Source organism: Oncorhynchus kisutch, unplaced genomic scaffold, assembly GCF_002021735.2.
Source record: "Oncorhynchus kisutch isolate 150728-3 unplaced genomic scaffold, Okis_V2 Okis03b-Okis08b_hom, whole genome shotgun sequence".
NCBI lineage: Eukaryota > Metazoa > Chordata > Actinopteri > Salmoniformes > Salmonidae > Oncorhynchus > Oncorhynchus kisutch.
In genome coordinates, this window is record NW_022261980.1 from 5852163 (window position 1) to 5869145 (window position 16983).

Sequence of the window (16983 nt, forward strand, 5' to 3'; positions counted from 1 at the left end):
ACAGATTTTTCACCTAGTCGGCTCAGGGATTTGAATCAGTGACCTTCTGGTTACTGGCTCAATGCTCTTAACTGCTAGGCTACCTGCCACCCCCTATCTGGTCAAAGATTTGCCCCCTGCAGTTATGGAATGTTTGCTCACAAATAAAATGAATTGGCTGATCCCTCCTGGCGACCTTCCTTAACCCATAGGAAGTCCCAACCAGTTGACAACTTCAAAATGGTGAAAGTCCTCCATAGTGCTGCCCATGTTAATTGTTTACTCCATGTGTAACTCTTTGTTGTATGCTCACACTGCTATGCTTTATCTTGGCCAGGTCGCAGTTGCAAATGAGAACTTGTTCTCAACTAGCCTACCTGGTTAAATAAAGGTGAAATAAAAAATAAAATAAAATAAAAAATGTTAAAATGAGCTTTTGGGCAATAGAGTCCTCTATCTATCTCTATGGTATGCCTGTAGTGGATAAAGTGAAGGAGTCATCCTTTCTGCCTTTCGGTCCTTGCTCCTCCCCCTGGCCTGTGAGTAAGGCAGTAGAGCCTTCAGCAGTGTAAGGAAAACCAGACATCACACTCAGAGACAAGGCACTGTTACTACTACACACACTCCCACACAGCACAGCATCCACACGGCTGTGATACTACACTCTCTGGCCTGTCCACTGAACTGACAACCTGAACACTCTACGACTCCATTGGACGATCGCTGAAATGGATTGAAACAGAGAGGATCCAAGTGGAAAAAGATGGTTCGTTGGTGGACTTTTTGACTGCGTTCAGTTCCGGGTTAAATCGCATCGAAGAGAAGTTGCCTTGACTATTTTTTTCAATATTTTTCTTCACTGTTCCTAAGGGGGCTCTCACACCCATATAGAGTTCGATTTTTCGACTATCCTCCTCTCTGCGCCTCAGGAGTCTGTTCAAGTCTCTGTCTCTCAGGGGATTGTGTTTTTCAGGGTCCATCTCCTGCCACCCTCCATGATGCTGACAGAGCCGTATGGGATGATGGGGTCCATGGGTTCCGAGGTGCGCGACCTGAGCTCTCTCTTACCCCCGGTGCCCTCCGTACCCTCCCTACCAGTGAGCAGCGGGGGCTGTGGCCTGCCCGTTGGGGGTACCCCTCAGTGGGCACCTTACCTGGACCTCCACCCTGGATCTCCCTACGGTTCCCTGCCCTCCCACCACTCCCTCATCAAGCAGGAGCCTGGCTGGGGCTCCACGGACCCTCTGGAGGACCCTCACTGTGGCCTGGGGGCCTTCACGTTGCACTTCTCTGGCCAGTTCACTGGGACAAGCCCCTGTCGGGTTGGGGCCTTCGGTGAGCCAGCTCTAAGCCAGTCCAGGGTGTTTCCTAATGGAGCCTACCTCCCAGGCTGTGTGGACAGCCCGCCGACCCACAGGAACCAGGGTAAGGCTGCTCTCTGCTCCCCTCTCTCCTCCTCTATAGCCACCTCATTGACCCTCTCTGGGCTCACTCTATCCTCTGCAGCATCTCTTGAATTCAGCTCAAGCTAAGCTGTCTACTCCTCACCACTCAAGGCCAAAGTTATTTTACATCTGCATTGCTTGCTGTTTGGGGTTTTAGGCTGGGTTTCTGTATAAGCACTTTATGACAATTGCTGATGTAAAAAGGGCGTTATAAATACATTTGATTGTTTGATTGTTAGGCCATCAGCGTTGCACCTACACTGTCTGATGTCAGTGACGGTGTGTGTCTGTGAGTTTCTCATGTGGCCATGCCATACTTCCTGGGTCATTGTGTGTATGTGTTGGACTGTGTCTATTTGCATTGGGTGTAATTGTCCAGAGTTGATGTTTGGGCCTTGTCCACAGTGTTGTGTCTGAACAGGATGTTTTGTACTAGACAGGGTCGTTCTGCCCTGTACAGGGAAGAGAGCTGTCAGTTTTCCCAGCGCTGGCCCGACTGCAACAATATGGCCTAGAGGTCTCCCTCAGCCTGTGTTCAACACGTTCACCCCAGCGCTGGCCCGACTCACGGAGTTAATGCAACAATATGGCCTAGAGGTCTCCCTCAGCCTGTGTTCAACACGTTCACCCCAGCGCTGGACCGACTCACGGAGTTAATGCAACAATATGGCCTAGAGGTCTCCCTCAGCCTGTGTTCAACACGTTCACCCCAGCGCTGGCCCGACTCACGGAGTTAATGCAACAATATGGCCTAGAGGTCTCCCTCAGCCTGTGTTCAACACGTTCACCCCAGCGCTGGCCCGACTCACGGAGTTAATGCAACAATATGGCCTAGAGGTCTCCCTCAGCCTGTGTTCAACACGTTCACCCCAGCGCTGGCCCGACTCACGGAGTTAATGCAACAATATGGCCTAGAGGTCTCCCTCAGCCTGTGTTCAACACAGAACAAAGTGCTTCAAAATAATGAAACATAATAATACAAAAAGCCGTGTTTAAAAAAATGACCTAATTTAAATACAGCTGTAAATGTATTGTTGATTGTAATATCCAAGTTAAAGGGGCAATTAGCAGTTGAAACAATAACAAAGTGTTTTCCCCCATCCCTGTTTTGGTTAAAAGCTGAGGGACGGGCCTGGAGAAATGTACCCTCTCTCAAATACATAGACAGAGCTATGGATGCAAGAACTGGCCATCCATGATATACAAATGATAGTGTGGTGTTTATTTCCATTTACTTTATTTACAAACATTGTAGCGAAACAATATTATATGTTGGGTTCTGATGGGGTAGGACAGTTGAACTAAGCTCATGAGGCATTTATAAATTATATTATTGAAGAATCAATGTGTACATCATTTATAAATACTGAAATGGATGTAGCAACTGCAGATTTCCCCTTTATCCCCCCAGTATTATTTTAGGTTGAAATACTTACAAATGGATATTGTTTTGATGCTGTAGTTCTGGACAGTATTTTGTCAAATGTATAAATGGATATTGTTTTGATGCTGTAGTTCTGGACAGTATTTTGTAAAACATACAAATGAATATTGTTTTGATGCTGTAGTTCTGGACAGTATTTTGTCAAATGTATAAATGTATATTGTTTTGATGCTGTAGTTCTGGACAGTATTTTGTAAAACATACAAATGTATATTGTTTTGATGCTGTAGTTCTGGACAGTATTTTGCATCATAGTAATCCCTGACATAATGAACGGAATCTATTTCTACCTAGCTATCACTAAAGAATGTTGTCAACGACGGACACATATTCTACCTCATAGATGTGGTGGCTGGTACAACATTATTATAGCTATGATAATAGGCATGATAAACTTGTTGTTCACAAAATCTATTTATAATGCAAAATGTTGTTTAATTAAGCAATTAGGCCTAAGTTGGTGTGGTATATGGCCAATATACCACGGTACAGGAGTGTTCTAGGACACAGCCCTTAGCCGTGGTACATTGGCCATATATCACAAACCCCCGAGATGCCTAATTGCTATTTTAAACTGGTTACCAACATAATTAGAACAATAAAAATTTATGTTTTGTGATATACGGTCTGACATACCACGGCTTTCAGCCAATCAGCATTCAGGGCTCGAACCACCAACTTCATAATACAATTTTATGTTCACTTTTCCCAAATGAATTGTTCAACTCAAATTCAAATTCATAATGGGCCGAATCCGTAGCTGAGATGAGGGAGTAAATACAGTATTGACATGCATATGAACGACAGACCTACCATGCACACTAATCTCAAATTAGGATTCAGTCCATTACGGGAGGAATTCATATAATGTCATATTTTCCCAGTTTAGCTACATTATCAGTGTTTCCCCTCATTCAAAACAATGTAATCATATCTTACCAGTTTAGCTACATTATCAGTGTTTCCCCTCAGTCAAAACAATGTAATCATATCTTCCCAGTTTAGCTACATTATTAATGTTTCCCCTCAGTCAAAACAATGTAATCATATCTTCCCAGTTTAGCTACATTATTAATGTTTCCCCTCAGTCAAAACAATGTAATCATATCTTCCCAGTTTAGCTACATTATTAATGTTTCCCCTCAGTCAAAACAATGTAATCATATTGTTTTTACAAACTAAAATACTAATGCAGTATGATGACAAATGATCAAATAAAAACCTTTCTTTCATAATGTTTCCTGATTTAAATTAACCTGTTAGGAAGACAACATTTTCCTGTATAACTTTCCTAGTTGTAGAGTTTCTTACTGCGTCTAGTTACAGTCATATTACTGTTTATTCGGTCCCCCCTTAAACAAAGTAGACCTTATAAAGACTTTATATACTATACATAAAGGCTTCATAAGCACTACATAAACGCTTCACAAATCATTTATAAGCGTATGTCATACTCTATAGAAGGTGTATAAAGGGTGACAAAACCATTGTAGGTTGAATTGCCAAATGTGACAAAACGCACTATGTATGTTCATACACCATTTACAGAGCATGAGATAAGCTTGAAGATGATTAGTGAAGCATTTATGTAGTGTTTATGAAGCCTTTATGTATTCTCTATGAAGCCTTTATGTATGCTCTATGAAGCCTTCAAAAGTTGTTTAAAGAGGTGTGAAGATGTTGACTAGTAAAGCTAACAGTATAGTAGCCATACAGGGCGTGGGAAAAGGACGTTACCTTGGACCGTCACTGTCTGTGCCATAGAAATTGATAACACACGTGCGCACAGCACGCACTAATGCACGCATCGCACACGCGCGTGTTCATCCATGCATGCACACACACACACACACACACACACACACACACACACACACACACACACACACACACACACACACACACACACACACACACACACACACGTGAAAACACACGCCTGATTCTTAGGATTTCTGGAATGTTGTAACATTTGATGTTATGTGTTCTATGTGTGATAATGTTTGAGTGTTTTCATGTAGTTTCCTCAAAAACACCTCACATTCAAACACACTTTTTACAGACTAACCCTTAGCCTTACTTTATTATTGTCACGCCCTGACCATAGAGAGCCTTGTTATTCTCTATTTCGGTTAGGTTTCGGTTAGGGTGTTCCTATCTAGGTTGTTTATTTCTATGTTGGCCTGGTAGGGTTCCAAATCAGAGGCAGCTGTTTATCGTTGTCTCTGATTGGGGATCATATTTAGGCAGCCATTTCCCCACCGTGTTTTGTGGGATCTTGTTTTTGTGTTGTTGCCTGTGAGCACTCCAGAACGTCACGTTTCGGTTGTTCTTTGTTGTTTTGTTGTGCGGTTCACTTATCATAAAAGATGTGGAACCCATATCACGCTGCGCTTTGGTCTGAGTATGCTTACGACTATCGTGACAATTATCCAGACCTTGAGAGCACTTTTCCTTCCAACGGAGAAACCTATCCTGAGCCCAAATTGCAATGATCCGCTCCGAAACAGGCTTTTCTAAATCAAAATGATATATTGGGTCAAGATGTTTACTCCAAGATTTACACAAAGCCTAAAATAATATCTAGGGTCTATATTGCTCTCCAATTTCCAAATCCCATATTGTTCATTATTTTCATTTAAAAACAAATGTTGAAATGAGACAAGCGCTGACTTACGGGTTTCTTTTATTTATTAGTCCCAATAGTATTTGGGGTCTTTTATTAGTCCCAATAGTATTTGGGGTCTTTTATTAGTCCCAATAGTATTTGGGGTCTTGTTTCCCCAAGATCTGACCCCAGAAGATAAGTCAGGGGAATGTTTAACTGATATTTATCTGAATTTATATTAAATTTTTCTGTTTCCTGTGTGCTATTATTGAGACTTTTTGACAACAGCAATAAACATGATAATTTGTCAACAAAGATACAGTCTATTTTCAGTATTGTTTCATACTTCCATTAGTCATATAGGGTTTAGCCTGTGTGATTGGTAATGTGAGGCTCATAGGGTTTAACCTGTGTGATTGGTAATGTGAGGCTCATATAGGGTTTAGCCTGTGTGATTGGTAATGTGAGGCTCATATAGGGTTTAGCCTGTGTGATCGGTAATGTGAGGCTCATAGGGTTTAGCCTGTGTGATTGGTAATGTGAGGCTCATAGGGTTTAGCCTGTGTGATTGGTAATGTGAGGCTCATAGGGTTTAGCCTGTGTGATCGGTAATGTGAGGCTCATATAGGGTTTAGCCTGTGTGATCGGTAATGTGAGGCTCAGAGGGTTTAGCCAGTGTGATCGGTAATGTGAGGCTCATAGGGTTTCGCCTGTGTGATTGGTAATGTGAGGCTCATAGGGTTTAGCCTGTGTGATTGGTAATGTGAGCCTCATACGGTGTATCCTGTGTGATCTGTAATGTGAGGCTCATAGGGTTTAGCCTGTGTGATTGGTAATGTGAGACTCATAGGGTTTAGCCTGTGTGATTGGTAATGTGAGGCTCATAGGGTTTAGCCTGTGTGATTGGTAATGTGAGGCTCAAATAGGGTATAGTCTGTGTAATTGGTAATGTGAGGCTCATATAGGGTTTAGCCTGTGTGATTGGTAATGTGAGGCTCATATAGGGTTTAGTCTGTGTGATTGGTAATGTGAGGCTCATATCGGGTTTAGTCTGTGTGATTGGTAATGTGAGGCTCATATAGGGTTTAGCCTGTGTGATTGGTTATGTGAGGCTCATATAGGGTTTAGCCTGTGTGATTGGTTAGGTGAGGCTCATATAGGGTTTAGCCTGTGTGATTGGTAATGTGAGGCTCAGACCCACTGAGCACTGAGAGTTTGTTGATTCTGTGGAAAGTAGTTTTTGATGAAGTGGTCTGAGGGTCAGTGTGGGACTTTAAGGGCTCCAGTGATTTAGAGACGTGTAGGTGAGTCAGTCTCCTCAGGAACTGTCCAACACTCCCCTTGACTCCTGTCCTGCTAATGTCATGTGTGGGTGAGTGTGTGCGTGTGTGTATGTATGTGTGTGCATGAGCAAGTGTGTGTGCGTGATTATGTGCATGTTTGTGTGTGTGCGTGTGTGTGTGTGTGAGTGTGTGTGCTTGTGCATTTGTGTGTATGAGCAAGTGCAGACACACACACCACTTGGTCCTTAGATTTACTGATCTTCATATTTTCTGGATGCCAACTTTCCTCTCCAGCTTTACTGAAACCATGAATGAAAACCTTCCAGGGAGACGGAGTTCAGTGGCGTCATAAACTTACTACAAAATCAAATCAAATCAAATCAAATTTATTTATATAGCCCTTCGTACATCAGCTGATATCTCAAAGTGCTGTACAGAAACCCAGCCTAAAACCCCAAACAGCAAGCAATGCAGGTGGAGAAGCACGGTGGCTAGGAAAAACTCCCTAGAAAGGCCAATACCTAGGAAGAAACCTAGAGAGGAACCAGGCTATGTGGGGTGGACAGTCCTCTTCTGGCTGTGCCGGGTGGAGATTATAACAGAACATGGTCAAGATGTTCAATGTTCATAAATGACCAGCATGGTCGAATAATAATAAGGCAGAACAGTTGAAACTAGAGCAGCAGCACAGTCAGGTGGAAGTTGAAACTGGAGCAGCAGCATGGCCAGGTAGACTGGGGACAGCAAGGAGTCATCATGTCAGGTAGTCCTGGGGCATGGTCCTAGGGCTCAGGTCAGTTGAAACTGGAACAGCAGCATGGCCAGGTGGACTGGGGACAGCAAGGAGTCATCATGTCAGGTAGTCCTGGGGCATGGTCCTAGGGCTCAGGTCCTCCGAGAGAGAGAAAGAAAGAGAGAAGGAGAGAATTAGAGAACGCACACTTAGATTCACACAGGACACCGAATAGGACAGGAGAAGTACTCCAGATATAACAAACTGACCCCAGCCCCCCGACACATAAACTACTGCAGCATAAATACTGGAGGCTGAGACAGGAGGGGTCAGGAGACACTGTGGCCCCATCCGAGGACACCCCCGGACAGGGCCAAACAGGAAGGATATAACCCCACCCACTTTGCCAAAGCACAGCCCCCACACCACTAGAGGGATATCTTCAACCACCAACCTACCATCCTGAGACAAGGCTGAGTATAGCCCACAAAGATCTCCGCCACGGCACAACCCAAGGGGGGGGGGGGCGCCAACCCAGACAGGATGACCACAACAGTGAATCAACCCACTCAGGTGACGCACCCCCTCCAGGGACGGCATGAGAGAGCCCCAGCAAGCCAGTGACTCAGCCCCTGTAATAGGGTTAGAGGCAGAGAATCCCAGTGGAAAGAGGGGAACCGGCCAGGCAGAGACAGCAAGGGCGGTTCGTTGCTCCAGAGCCTTTCCGTTCACCTTCCCACTCCTGGGCCAGACTACACTCAATCATATGACCCACTGAAGAGATGAGTCTTCAGTAAAGACTTAAAGGTTGAGACCGAGTTTGCGTCTCTGACATGGGTAGGCAGACCGTTCCATAAAAATGGAGCTCTATAGGAGAAAGCCCTGCCTCCAGCTGTTTGCTTAGAAATTCTAGGGACAATTAGGAGGCCTGCGTCTTGTGACCGTAGCGTACGTATAGGTATGTACGGCAGGACCAAATCAGAGAGATAGGTAGGAGCAAGCCCATGTAATGCTTTGTAGGTTAGCAGTAAAACCTTGAAATCAGCCCTTGCTTTGACAGGAAGCCAGTGTAGAGAGGCTAGCACTGGAGTAATATGATCAAATTTTTTGGTTCTAGTCAGGATTCTAGCAGCCGTATTTAGCACTAACTGAAGTTTATTTAGTGCTTTATCCGGGTAGCCGGAAAATAGAGCATTGCAGTAGTCTAACCTAGAAGTGACAAAAGCATGGATTAATTTTTCTGCATCATTTTTGGACAGAAAGTTTCTGATTTTTGCAATGTTACGTAGATGGAAAAAAGCTGTCCTCGAAATGGTCTTGATATGTTCTTCAAAAGAGAGATCAGGGTCCAGAGTAACGCCGAGGTCCTTCACAGTTTTATTTGAGACGACTGTACAACCATTAAGATTAATTGTCAGATTCAACAGAAGATCTCTTTGTTTCTTGGGACCTAGAACAAGCATCTCTGTTTTGTCCGAGTTTAATAGTAGAAAGTTTGCAGCCATCCACTTCCTTATGTCTGAAACACATGCTTCTAGCGAGGGCAATTTTGGGGCTTCACCATGTTTCATTGAAATGTACAGCTGTGTGTCATCCGCATAGCAGTGAAAGTTTACATTATGTTTTCGAATAACATCCCCAAGAGGTAAAATATATAGTGAAAACAATAGTGGTCCTAAAACGGAACCTTGAGGAACACCGAAATTTACAGTTGATTTGTCAGAGGACAAACCATTCACAGAGACAAACTGATATCTTTCCGACAGATAAGATCTAAACCAGGCCAGAACATGTCCGTGTAGACCAATTTGGGTTTCCAAACTACAGTGATGTTGCTATGAGGATTCAGATATCCGTCCGGCTCCGGAGACTCACAGTTTCCTCCAAAATGTTGCCATGATGGTGAAACTGAGAAAGTATTGTCTTTATAATGTGTCTTTTCTCTGTAGGTTATGGGACAGTAGGTCTGGACGGGGCTCCCAGCTATGGTCACACTCCGTCTCACCACTCCCCTCAGTTCTCCAGTCATTCCTTCAAACACGAGGACATCATGTCCCCTCCAACTACCATGGGTAACATTCACTGTCCTTAACACTTCCTGTCCACCTGTGTGTATGATAGTGTGTGTGTGTTTTAGTATTTGTGTTTGTGTGCAGCATGTGAAAGTTAACCTCACAAACAATGAAGACTCTGAGGTCTCAGCAAGGTTAGTAAGGAAGTCACCCAGAGGTTACAGGGCTATAAATGACTATCATCCATTCTCTCTCCCTGTCTCCTCTCAACCTCTCTCTCTGTTTTTAACACCACCTCTCTCTCTGTTTTTAACACCACCTCTCTCCCTGTCTCCTCTCAACCTCTCTCTCTGTTTTTAACACCACCTCTCTCTCTGTTTTTAACACCACCTCTCTCCCTGTCTCCTCTCAACCTCTCTCTCTGTTTTTAACACCACCTCTCTCTCTGTTTTTAACGCCACCTCTCTCCCTGTCTCCTCTCAACCTCTCTCTCTGTTTTTAACACCACCTCTCTCTCTGTTTTTAACACCACCTCTCTCCCTGTCTCCTCTCAACCTCTCTCTCTGTTTTTAACACCACCTCTCTCTCTGTTTTTAACGCCACCTCTCTCCCTGTCTCCTCTCAACCTCTCTCTCTGTTTTTAACACCACCTCTCTCTTTGTTTTTAACACCACCTCTCGCTATGCTCTTATTCAAAGCTGTGTGTGTTTTCTTTTCATTTTGGTCAAATGAATATACCGGCTCTGGAGATGATAAGGAAACAGCTTTATGAGAGACTTGGTGGAATGTTGACCGCCACCAGGGGACCAATCCACAACTGAGCCAGAGAAGGAGCTATGAAGGTCCTTTAAAAGGAGATGGATTGGTTTACCACCTCTGGGAGGACTGCTGTTTTGATCATTGTTTAGAGGAAACGTGTTGTTATTGGTGTTTGTGTGGGAGTGCGTCCGTCTGTGTGTGTGTGTGTGTGTGTGTCTGTGTTTGGGGATGACAGATCTTTTCTCTGTGACTCCTGGGGATATAGCAGCAGAGATAGTCAGCTGGTAAACAGACCAATCATGTGGTTTCATCGTGCTGTAACTACTGTCCAACAGGTCTTTATGCTAATTCATTGGTTTGTTTGTCTGGTTCATTTACTGTATGCTATACAGGTGACCAGCAGTACCCTGCCCCTCCCCCCATGTTTGGTTGCCACCCCCCCTCAGAGAACTGTCCAACCAGCCAGGCTCTACTGCTGAGGAACTATAACAGGTACCTTTCTGTTCACAAACCTCCTCATCACCTTGGGTCCCCTTAGCTTGAGATCCATACGCCTGACTCTCATACCATTACATTGTACATGTTTGTGCTACCGTTGCTAGGATACCAGGGTTCATTTTGACTACATAGTTATTTAGGATCTGACTCCAGTGATGATCACAGATAGATACTCATTGTACTGTATTTATATTTCAACCAGGAAGTCCAAAAGAGATAATAATATATATATATATTTTCAATGGCCTTTGATAAGCTCATCAAATGTCAGTCTGTCTTTGAGAGGGAGGAGGACCTTATGACCAATGGAAGGAAGTGAGATCACCAGGGTAGGAAGGAAGTGAGATCACCAGGGTATGAAGGAGGTGTACGTCTGAGACTGTACACAGAGCTAAATCAAATCAAATCAAATGTTATTTGTCACATGCGCCGAATACAACAGGTGTAGTAGACCTTACAGTGCAATGCTGACTAACAAGCCCTTAACCAACAATGCAGTTTTAAGAAAGTACCTAAAAAAAGCAATAGATAAGAATAACAAATGATTAAAAAGCAGCAGTAAATAACAATAGCAGGGCAATATACAGGGGGTACCGGTACAGAGTCAATGTGGAGGCTATATACAGGGGGTACCGGTACAGAGTCAATGTGGAGGTTATATACAGGGGGTACCGGTACAGAGTCAATGTGGAGGCCAGATACAGGGGGTACCGGTACAGAGTCAATGTGGAGTCTATATACAGGGGGTACCGGTACAGAGTCAATGTGGAGACTATATACAGGGGGTACCGGTACAGAGTCAATGTGGAGGCTATATACAGGGGGTACCGGTACAGAGTCAATGTGGAGGCTATATACAGGGGGTACCGGTACAGAGTCAATGTGGAGACTATATACAGGGGGTACCGGTACAGAGTCAATGTGGAGGCTATATACAGGGGGTACCGGTACAGAGTCAATGTGGAGGCTATATACAGGGGGTACCGGTACAGAGTCAATGTGGAGACTATATACAGGGGTACCGGTACAGAGTCAATGTGGAGGCTATATACAGGGGGTACCGGTACAGAGTCAATGTGGAGACTATATACAGGGGGTACCGGTACAGAGTCAATGTGGAGGCTATATACAGGGGGTACCGGTACAGAGTCAACGTGGAGGCTATATACAGGGGGTACCAGTACCGAGTCAATGTGGAGGCTATATACAGGGGGTACCGGTACAGAGTCAACGTGGAGGCTATATACAGGGGGTACCAGTACCGAGTCAATGTGGAGGCTATATACAGGGGGTACCGGTACAGAGTCAACGTGGAGGCTATATACAGGGGGTACCGGTACAGAGTCAATGTGGAGGCTATATACAGGGGGTACCGGTACAGAGTCAACGTGGAGGTTATATACAGGGGGTACCGGTACAGAGTCAACGTGGAGGCTATATACAGGGGGTACCGGTACAAAGTCAACGTGGAGGCTATATACAGGGGGTACCGGTACAGAGTCAACGTGGAGGCTATATACAGGGGGTACCGGTACAGAGTCAACGTGGAGGCCAGATACAGGGGGTACCGGTACAGAGTCAATGTGGAGGCTATATACAGGGGGTACCGGTACAGAGTCAATGTGGAGGCTATATACAGGGGGTACCGGTACAGAGTCAATGTGGAGGTTATATACAGGGGGTACCGGTACAGAGTCAATGTGGAGGCTATATACAGGGGGTACCGGTACAGAGTCAATGTGGAGGCTATATACAGGGGGTACCGGTACAGAGTCAATGTGGAGGCTATATACAGGGGGTACCGGTACAGAGTCAATGTGGAGGTTATATACAGGGGGTACCGGTACAGAGTCAACGTGGAGGCTATATACAGGGGGTACCGGTACAGAGTCAATGTGGAGGCTATATACAGGGGGTACCGGTACAGAGTCAACGTGGAGGCTATATACAGGGGGTACCGGTACAGAGTCAATGTGGAGGCTATATACAGGGGGTACCGGTACAGAGTCAATGTGGAGGCTATATACAGGGGGTACCGGTACAGAGTCAATGTGGAGGTTATATACAGGGGGTACCGGTACAGAGTCAATGTGGAGGCTATATACAGGGGGTACCGGTACAGAGTCAATGTGGAGGTTATATACAGGGGGTACCGGTACAGAGTCAATGTGGAGGTTATATACAGGGGGTACCGGTACAGAGTCAATGTGGAGGTTATATACAGGGGGTACCGGTACAGAGTCAATGTGGAGGCTATATACAGGGGGTACCGGTACAGAGTCAATGTGGAGGCTATATACAGGGGGTACCGGTACAGAGTCAATGTGGAGGCTATATACAGGGGGTACCGGTACAGAGTCAACGTGGAGGCTATATACAGGGGGTACCGGTACAGAGTCAATGTGGAGGCTATATACAGGGGGTACCGGTACAGAGTCAATGTGGAGGCTATATACAGGGGGTACCGGTACAGAGTCAATGTGGAGGCTATATACAGGGGGTACCGGTACAGAGTCAATGTGGAGGTTATATACAGGGGGTACCGGTACAGAGTCAATGTGGAGGTTATATACAGGGGGTACCGGTACAGAGTCAATGTGGAGGCTATATACAGGGGGTACCGGTACAGAGTCAATGTGGAGGCTATACAGGGGGTACCGGTACCATGTGGAGGTATACCGGGGTACCGGTACAGAGTCAATGTGGAGGCTATATACAGGGGGTACCGGTACAGAGTCAATGTGGAGGTTATATACAGGGGGTACCGGTACAGAGTCAATGTGGAGGCTATATACAGGGGGTACCGGTACAGAGTCAATGTGGAGGCTATATACAGGGGGTACCGGTACAGAGTCAATGTGGAGGCTATATACAGGGGGTACCGGTACAGAGTCAATGTGGAGGCTATATACAGGGGGTACCGGTACAGAGTCAATGTGGAGGCTATATACAGGGGGTACCGGTACAGAGTCAATGTGGAGGCTATATACAGGGGGTACCGGTACAGCGTCAATGTGGAGGCCATATACAGGGGGTACCGGTACAGAGTCAATGTGGAGGCTATATACAGGGGGTACCGGTACAGAGTCAATGTGGAGGCTATATACAGGGGGTACCGGTACAGAGTCAATGTGGAGGCTATATACAGGGGGTACCGGGTACAGAGTCAATGTGGAGGCTAGGAGAGGAGAGGAGAGGAGAGGAGAGGAGAGGAGAGGAGAGGAGAGGAGAGGAGAGGAGAGGAGAGGAGAGGAGAGGAGAGGAGAGGAGAGGAGAGGAGAGGAGAGGAAAGAGAGAGGACAGGGAGAGGAGGAGAGGAGAGGGAGAGGAGGAGAGAGGTGAAGTGGTGGGTGGAAGGGGAGGAGGGAGAGGAGAGGAAGAGGAGAGGGAGAGGAGAGGAGAGGGAGAGGAGGAGAGAGGTGAAGTGGTGGGTGGATGGGGTGGAGAGGGAGAGGAGAGGGAGAGGAGGAGAGGGAGACGAGAGGAAGAGGAGAGGGAGGAGAGTGAGAGGAGAGGGAGAGGTAAAGTGGTGGGTGGATGGGGTGGAGAGGGAGAGGAGAGGGAGAGGAGGAGAGGGAGACGAGAGGAAGAGGAGAGGGAGGAGAGTGAGAGGAGAGGGAGAGGGAGAGGTAAAGTGGTGGGTGGAAGGGGAGGAGAGGGAGAGGAGAGGGAGAGGAGGAGAGGGAGAGGAGAGGAAGAGGAGAGGGAGGAGAGTGAGAGGAGAGGGAGAGGGAGAGGTAAAGTGGTGGGTGGAAGGGGAGGAGAAGGAGAGGAGAGGGAGAGGAGGAGAGAGGTAAGGTGGTGGGTGGAAGGGGCGGAGAGTGAGAGGAGAGGGAGAGGGAGAGGTAAAGTGGTGGGTGGAAGGGGAGGAGAGGGAGAGGAGAGGGAGAGGAGGAGAGAGGTAAAGTGGTGGGTGGAAGGGGAGGAGAGGGAGAGGAGAGGGAGAGGAGGAGAGAGGTAAAGTGGTGGGTGGAAGGGGAGGAGAGGGGACTCACATGTCAGTCCATTTGTTTTTCTGTAACATGGGGGGATTTCTTTAACCCAAAACAGCTCAGCAGGCAAACTGAGTCAGGATTCTTAAAATGCTGACCTCAGTTTGTTTTTGGAGAGGGGGAACAGAAGGAACTCAAACTACAGGAACAGGTTGTGATAAGAGAGGAAGAGAAGAGTCCCTTCTCTCTTTATAGCCAGGACTTTCGTCTCCTATCCCAGAGCTAGGAACCATCAGATCAACCCCCCCACACTAACACACCCACACACTTATCATCAGCCTGCTTCCCAACAGTGCTGCCTCATACAGTACAACTGACCCTGGTATGTCACACAGGTCATTTATGTTTTCTGTACACCAGTGGAGGCTGGTGAGGGGAGGACGACTCATAGCAATGTCTGGAATGGAATGAAACACATGGAAACATTCATTCCATTCCATCCACTCCATTATGTCCATTACTATCAGCCTTCCTCCCATCACTAGCCTCCACTGATGTACAGGATATTGTACACTGTCCTCCACCTTCCCCTCCTCCACCTCCTCCACCCCTTCCTCAGCCACCTCCTCCTCCACCTCCTCCTCCACCTCTTCCACCTCCACCTCCTCCTCCTCCGCCGTCTCCTCCTCCTCCTCCTCCACCTCGTCCTCCACCTCCTCCTCCTCCGCCGTCTCTTCCTCCTCCCTCACCTCTTCCTCCACCTCCACCTCCACCTCTTCCTCCACCTCCTCCTCCTCCACCTCCACCTCCACCTCCGCCGTCTCCTCCTCCTCCTCCTCCACCTCCACCCCCACCTCCTCCTCTGCTGTCTCCTCCTCCTCCTCCACCTCCACCCCCACCTCCACCGTCTCCTCCTCCTCCACCTCCACCTCCACCTCCTCCTCTGCCGTCTCCTCCACCTCCACCTCCTCCACCTCCTCCTCCTCCACCTCTGCCTCCTCCTCCAGTAATGATACTGTGAGGACAGAGTGATGTCATGCACTGGTTCACCATGTACTAGGCACAGTCACACTCACCCTCAATGCCTGTGGGTGTGTATCACGTCTCTCTCTCTGTGTGTGTGTGTGTGTGTGTGTGTGTGTGTGTGTGTGTGTGTGTGTGTTGTAGCCAGTGTAATCATCTGCCAATGTGACTAATGGCTTCACAGCCCAGGGTTTCTAATGAGCTCTTTGAGGACTGGATGTGTTCATGAAGGAAGTATGTGGGGTTTCCCATACTGTCATGTCTTCATTATCCAGAAACAAGGGAGGGTGGGAGGGAGGGAGGGGTGAGGGGGGAGGGAGGGAGGGGTGGGGGGGGGGGGGAGGGAGGGAGGATGGGTGGGAGGGAGGGAGGGAGGGGGCAGAGGGGGAGGGAGGGTGGGAGGGAGGGAGGGTGGGTGGGAGGGAGGGGGAGAGGGGGAGGGAGGGTGGGAGGGAGGGGGAGAGGGGGAGGGAGGGGTTTTCTGACCGTAAAAGCAAATTGTCCAGCCATTACGCACCACCTCTGTCTCTTCTCTGTTCAACTGATTTCAGTCAGTCAAATCATATCAGTATAGCTTGTGTTGATGTCTCGTGGACAGACTAAGTAAACCACATTATGCAAGATTTTAGTTCTGCGTTAACTGAGATAAAGCTTTTGTTAGCTTCAATGGTGTATACAGTAAATCATGTGGAGCTGTAATCTTTCTGTCTGTGTGTGTTTTCTACAGTGATAATCTGTCATCTTTCTGTGTGTGTTTTCTTCATTGATAACCTATATTCTTTCTATCTGTGTGTGTTTTCCTCAGTGACAACCTTCAATCTTTCTGTGTGTGTGTGTTTTCCTCCGTGATAACCTTCAATCTTTCTGTCTGTGTGGGTTTTCCTCCGTGATAACCTGTAATCTTTCTGTCTGTGTGTGTTTTCCTCAGTGATAACCTGTAATCTTTCTGTGTGTGTTTTCCTTAGTCATAACCTGTAATCTTTCTGTGTGTGTGTGTGTTTTCCTTAGTCATAACCTGTAATCTTTCTGTCTGTGTGGGTTTTCCTCAGTGATCATTTGTAATCTTTCTGTGTGTGTGTTTTTTTCTCAGTGATAACCTGCAATTTTTCTGTCTGTGTGTTTTCCTCAGTGATAACTTGTAATCTTTCTGTGTGTTTTCCTCAGTGATAACCTGTAATCTTTCTGTCTGTGTGTGTTTTCCTCAGTGATAACCTGTAATCTTTCTGTCTGTGTGTGTTTTCCTCAGTGATAACCTGTAATCTTTCTG

General features: G+C 46.6%; 1 protein-coding gene across 2 annotated transcripts in view; it reads left to right on the forward strand.

Moving 5' to 3' along the window:
* The first annotated feature begins 557 nt into the window (after positions 1–557).
* Positions 558–16983, forward strand: part of wt1b (WT1 transcription factor b) — a 21686-nt gene continuing 5260 nt past the window's right edge. For both annotated transcript variants that reach the window (XM_031812929.1, XM_031812930.1), the window contains exons 1-3: positions 558–1404; positions 9442–9564; positions 10656–10755. In XM_031812929.1, coding sequence (XP_031668789.1) covers positions 975–1404; positions 9442–9564; positions 10656–10755 — 653 coding nt within the window. In that variant the 5' untranslated portion in view covers positions 558–974. The remainder of the gene's footprint in view (positions 1405–9441; positions 9565–10655; positions 10756–16983) is intronic.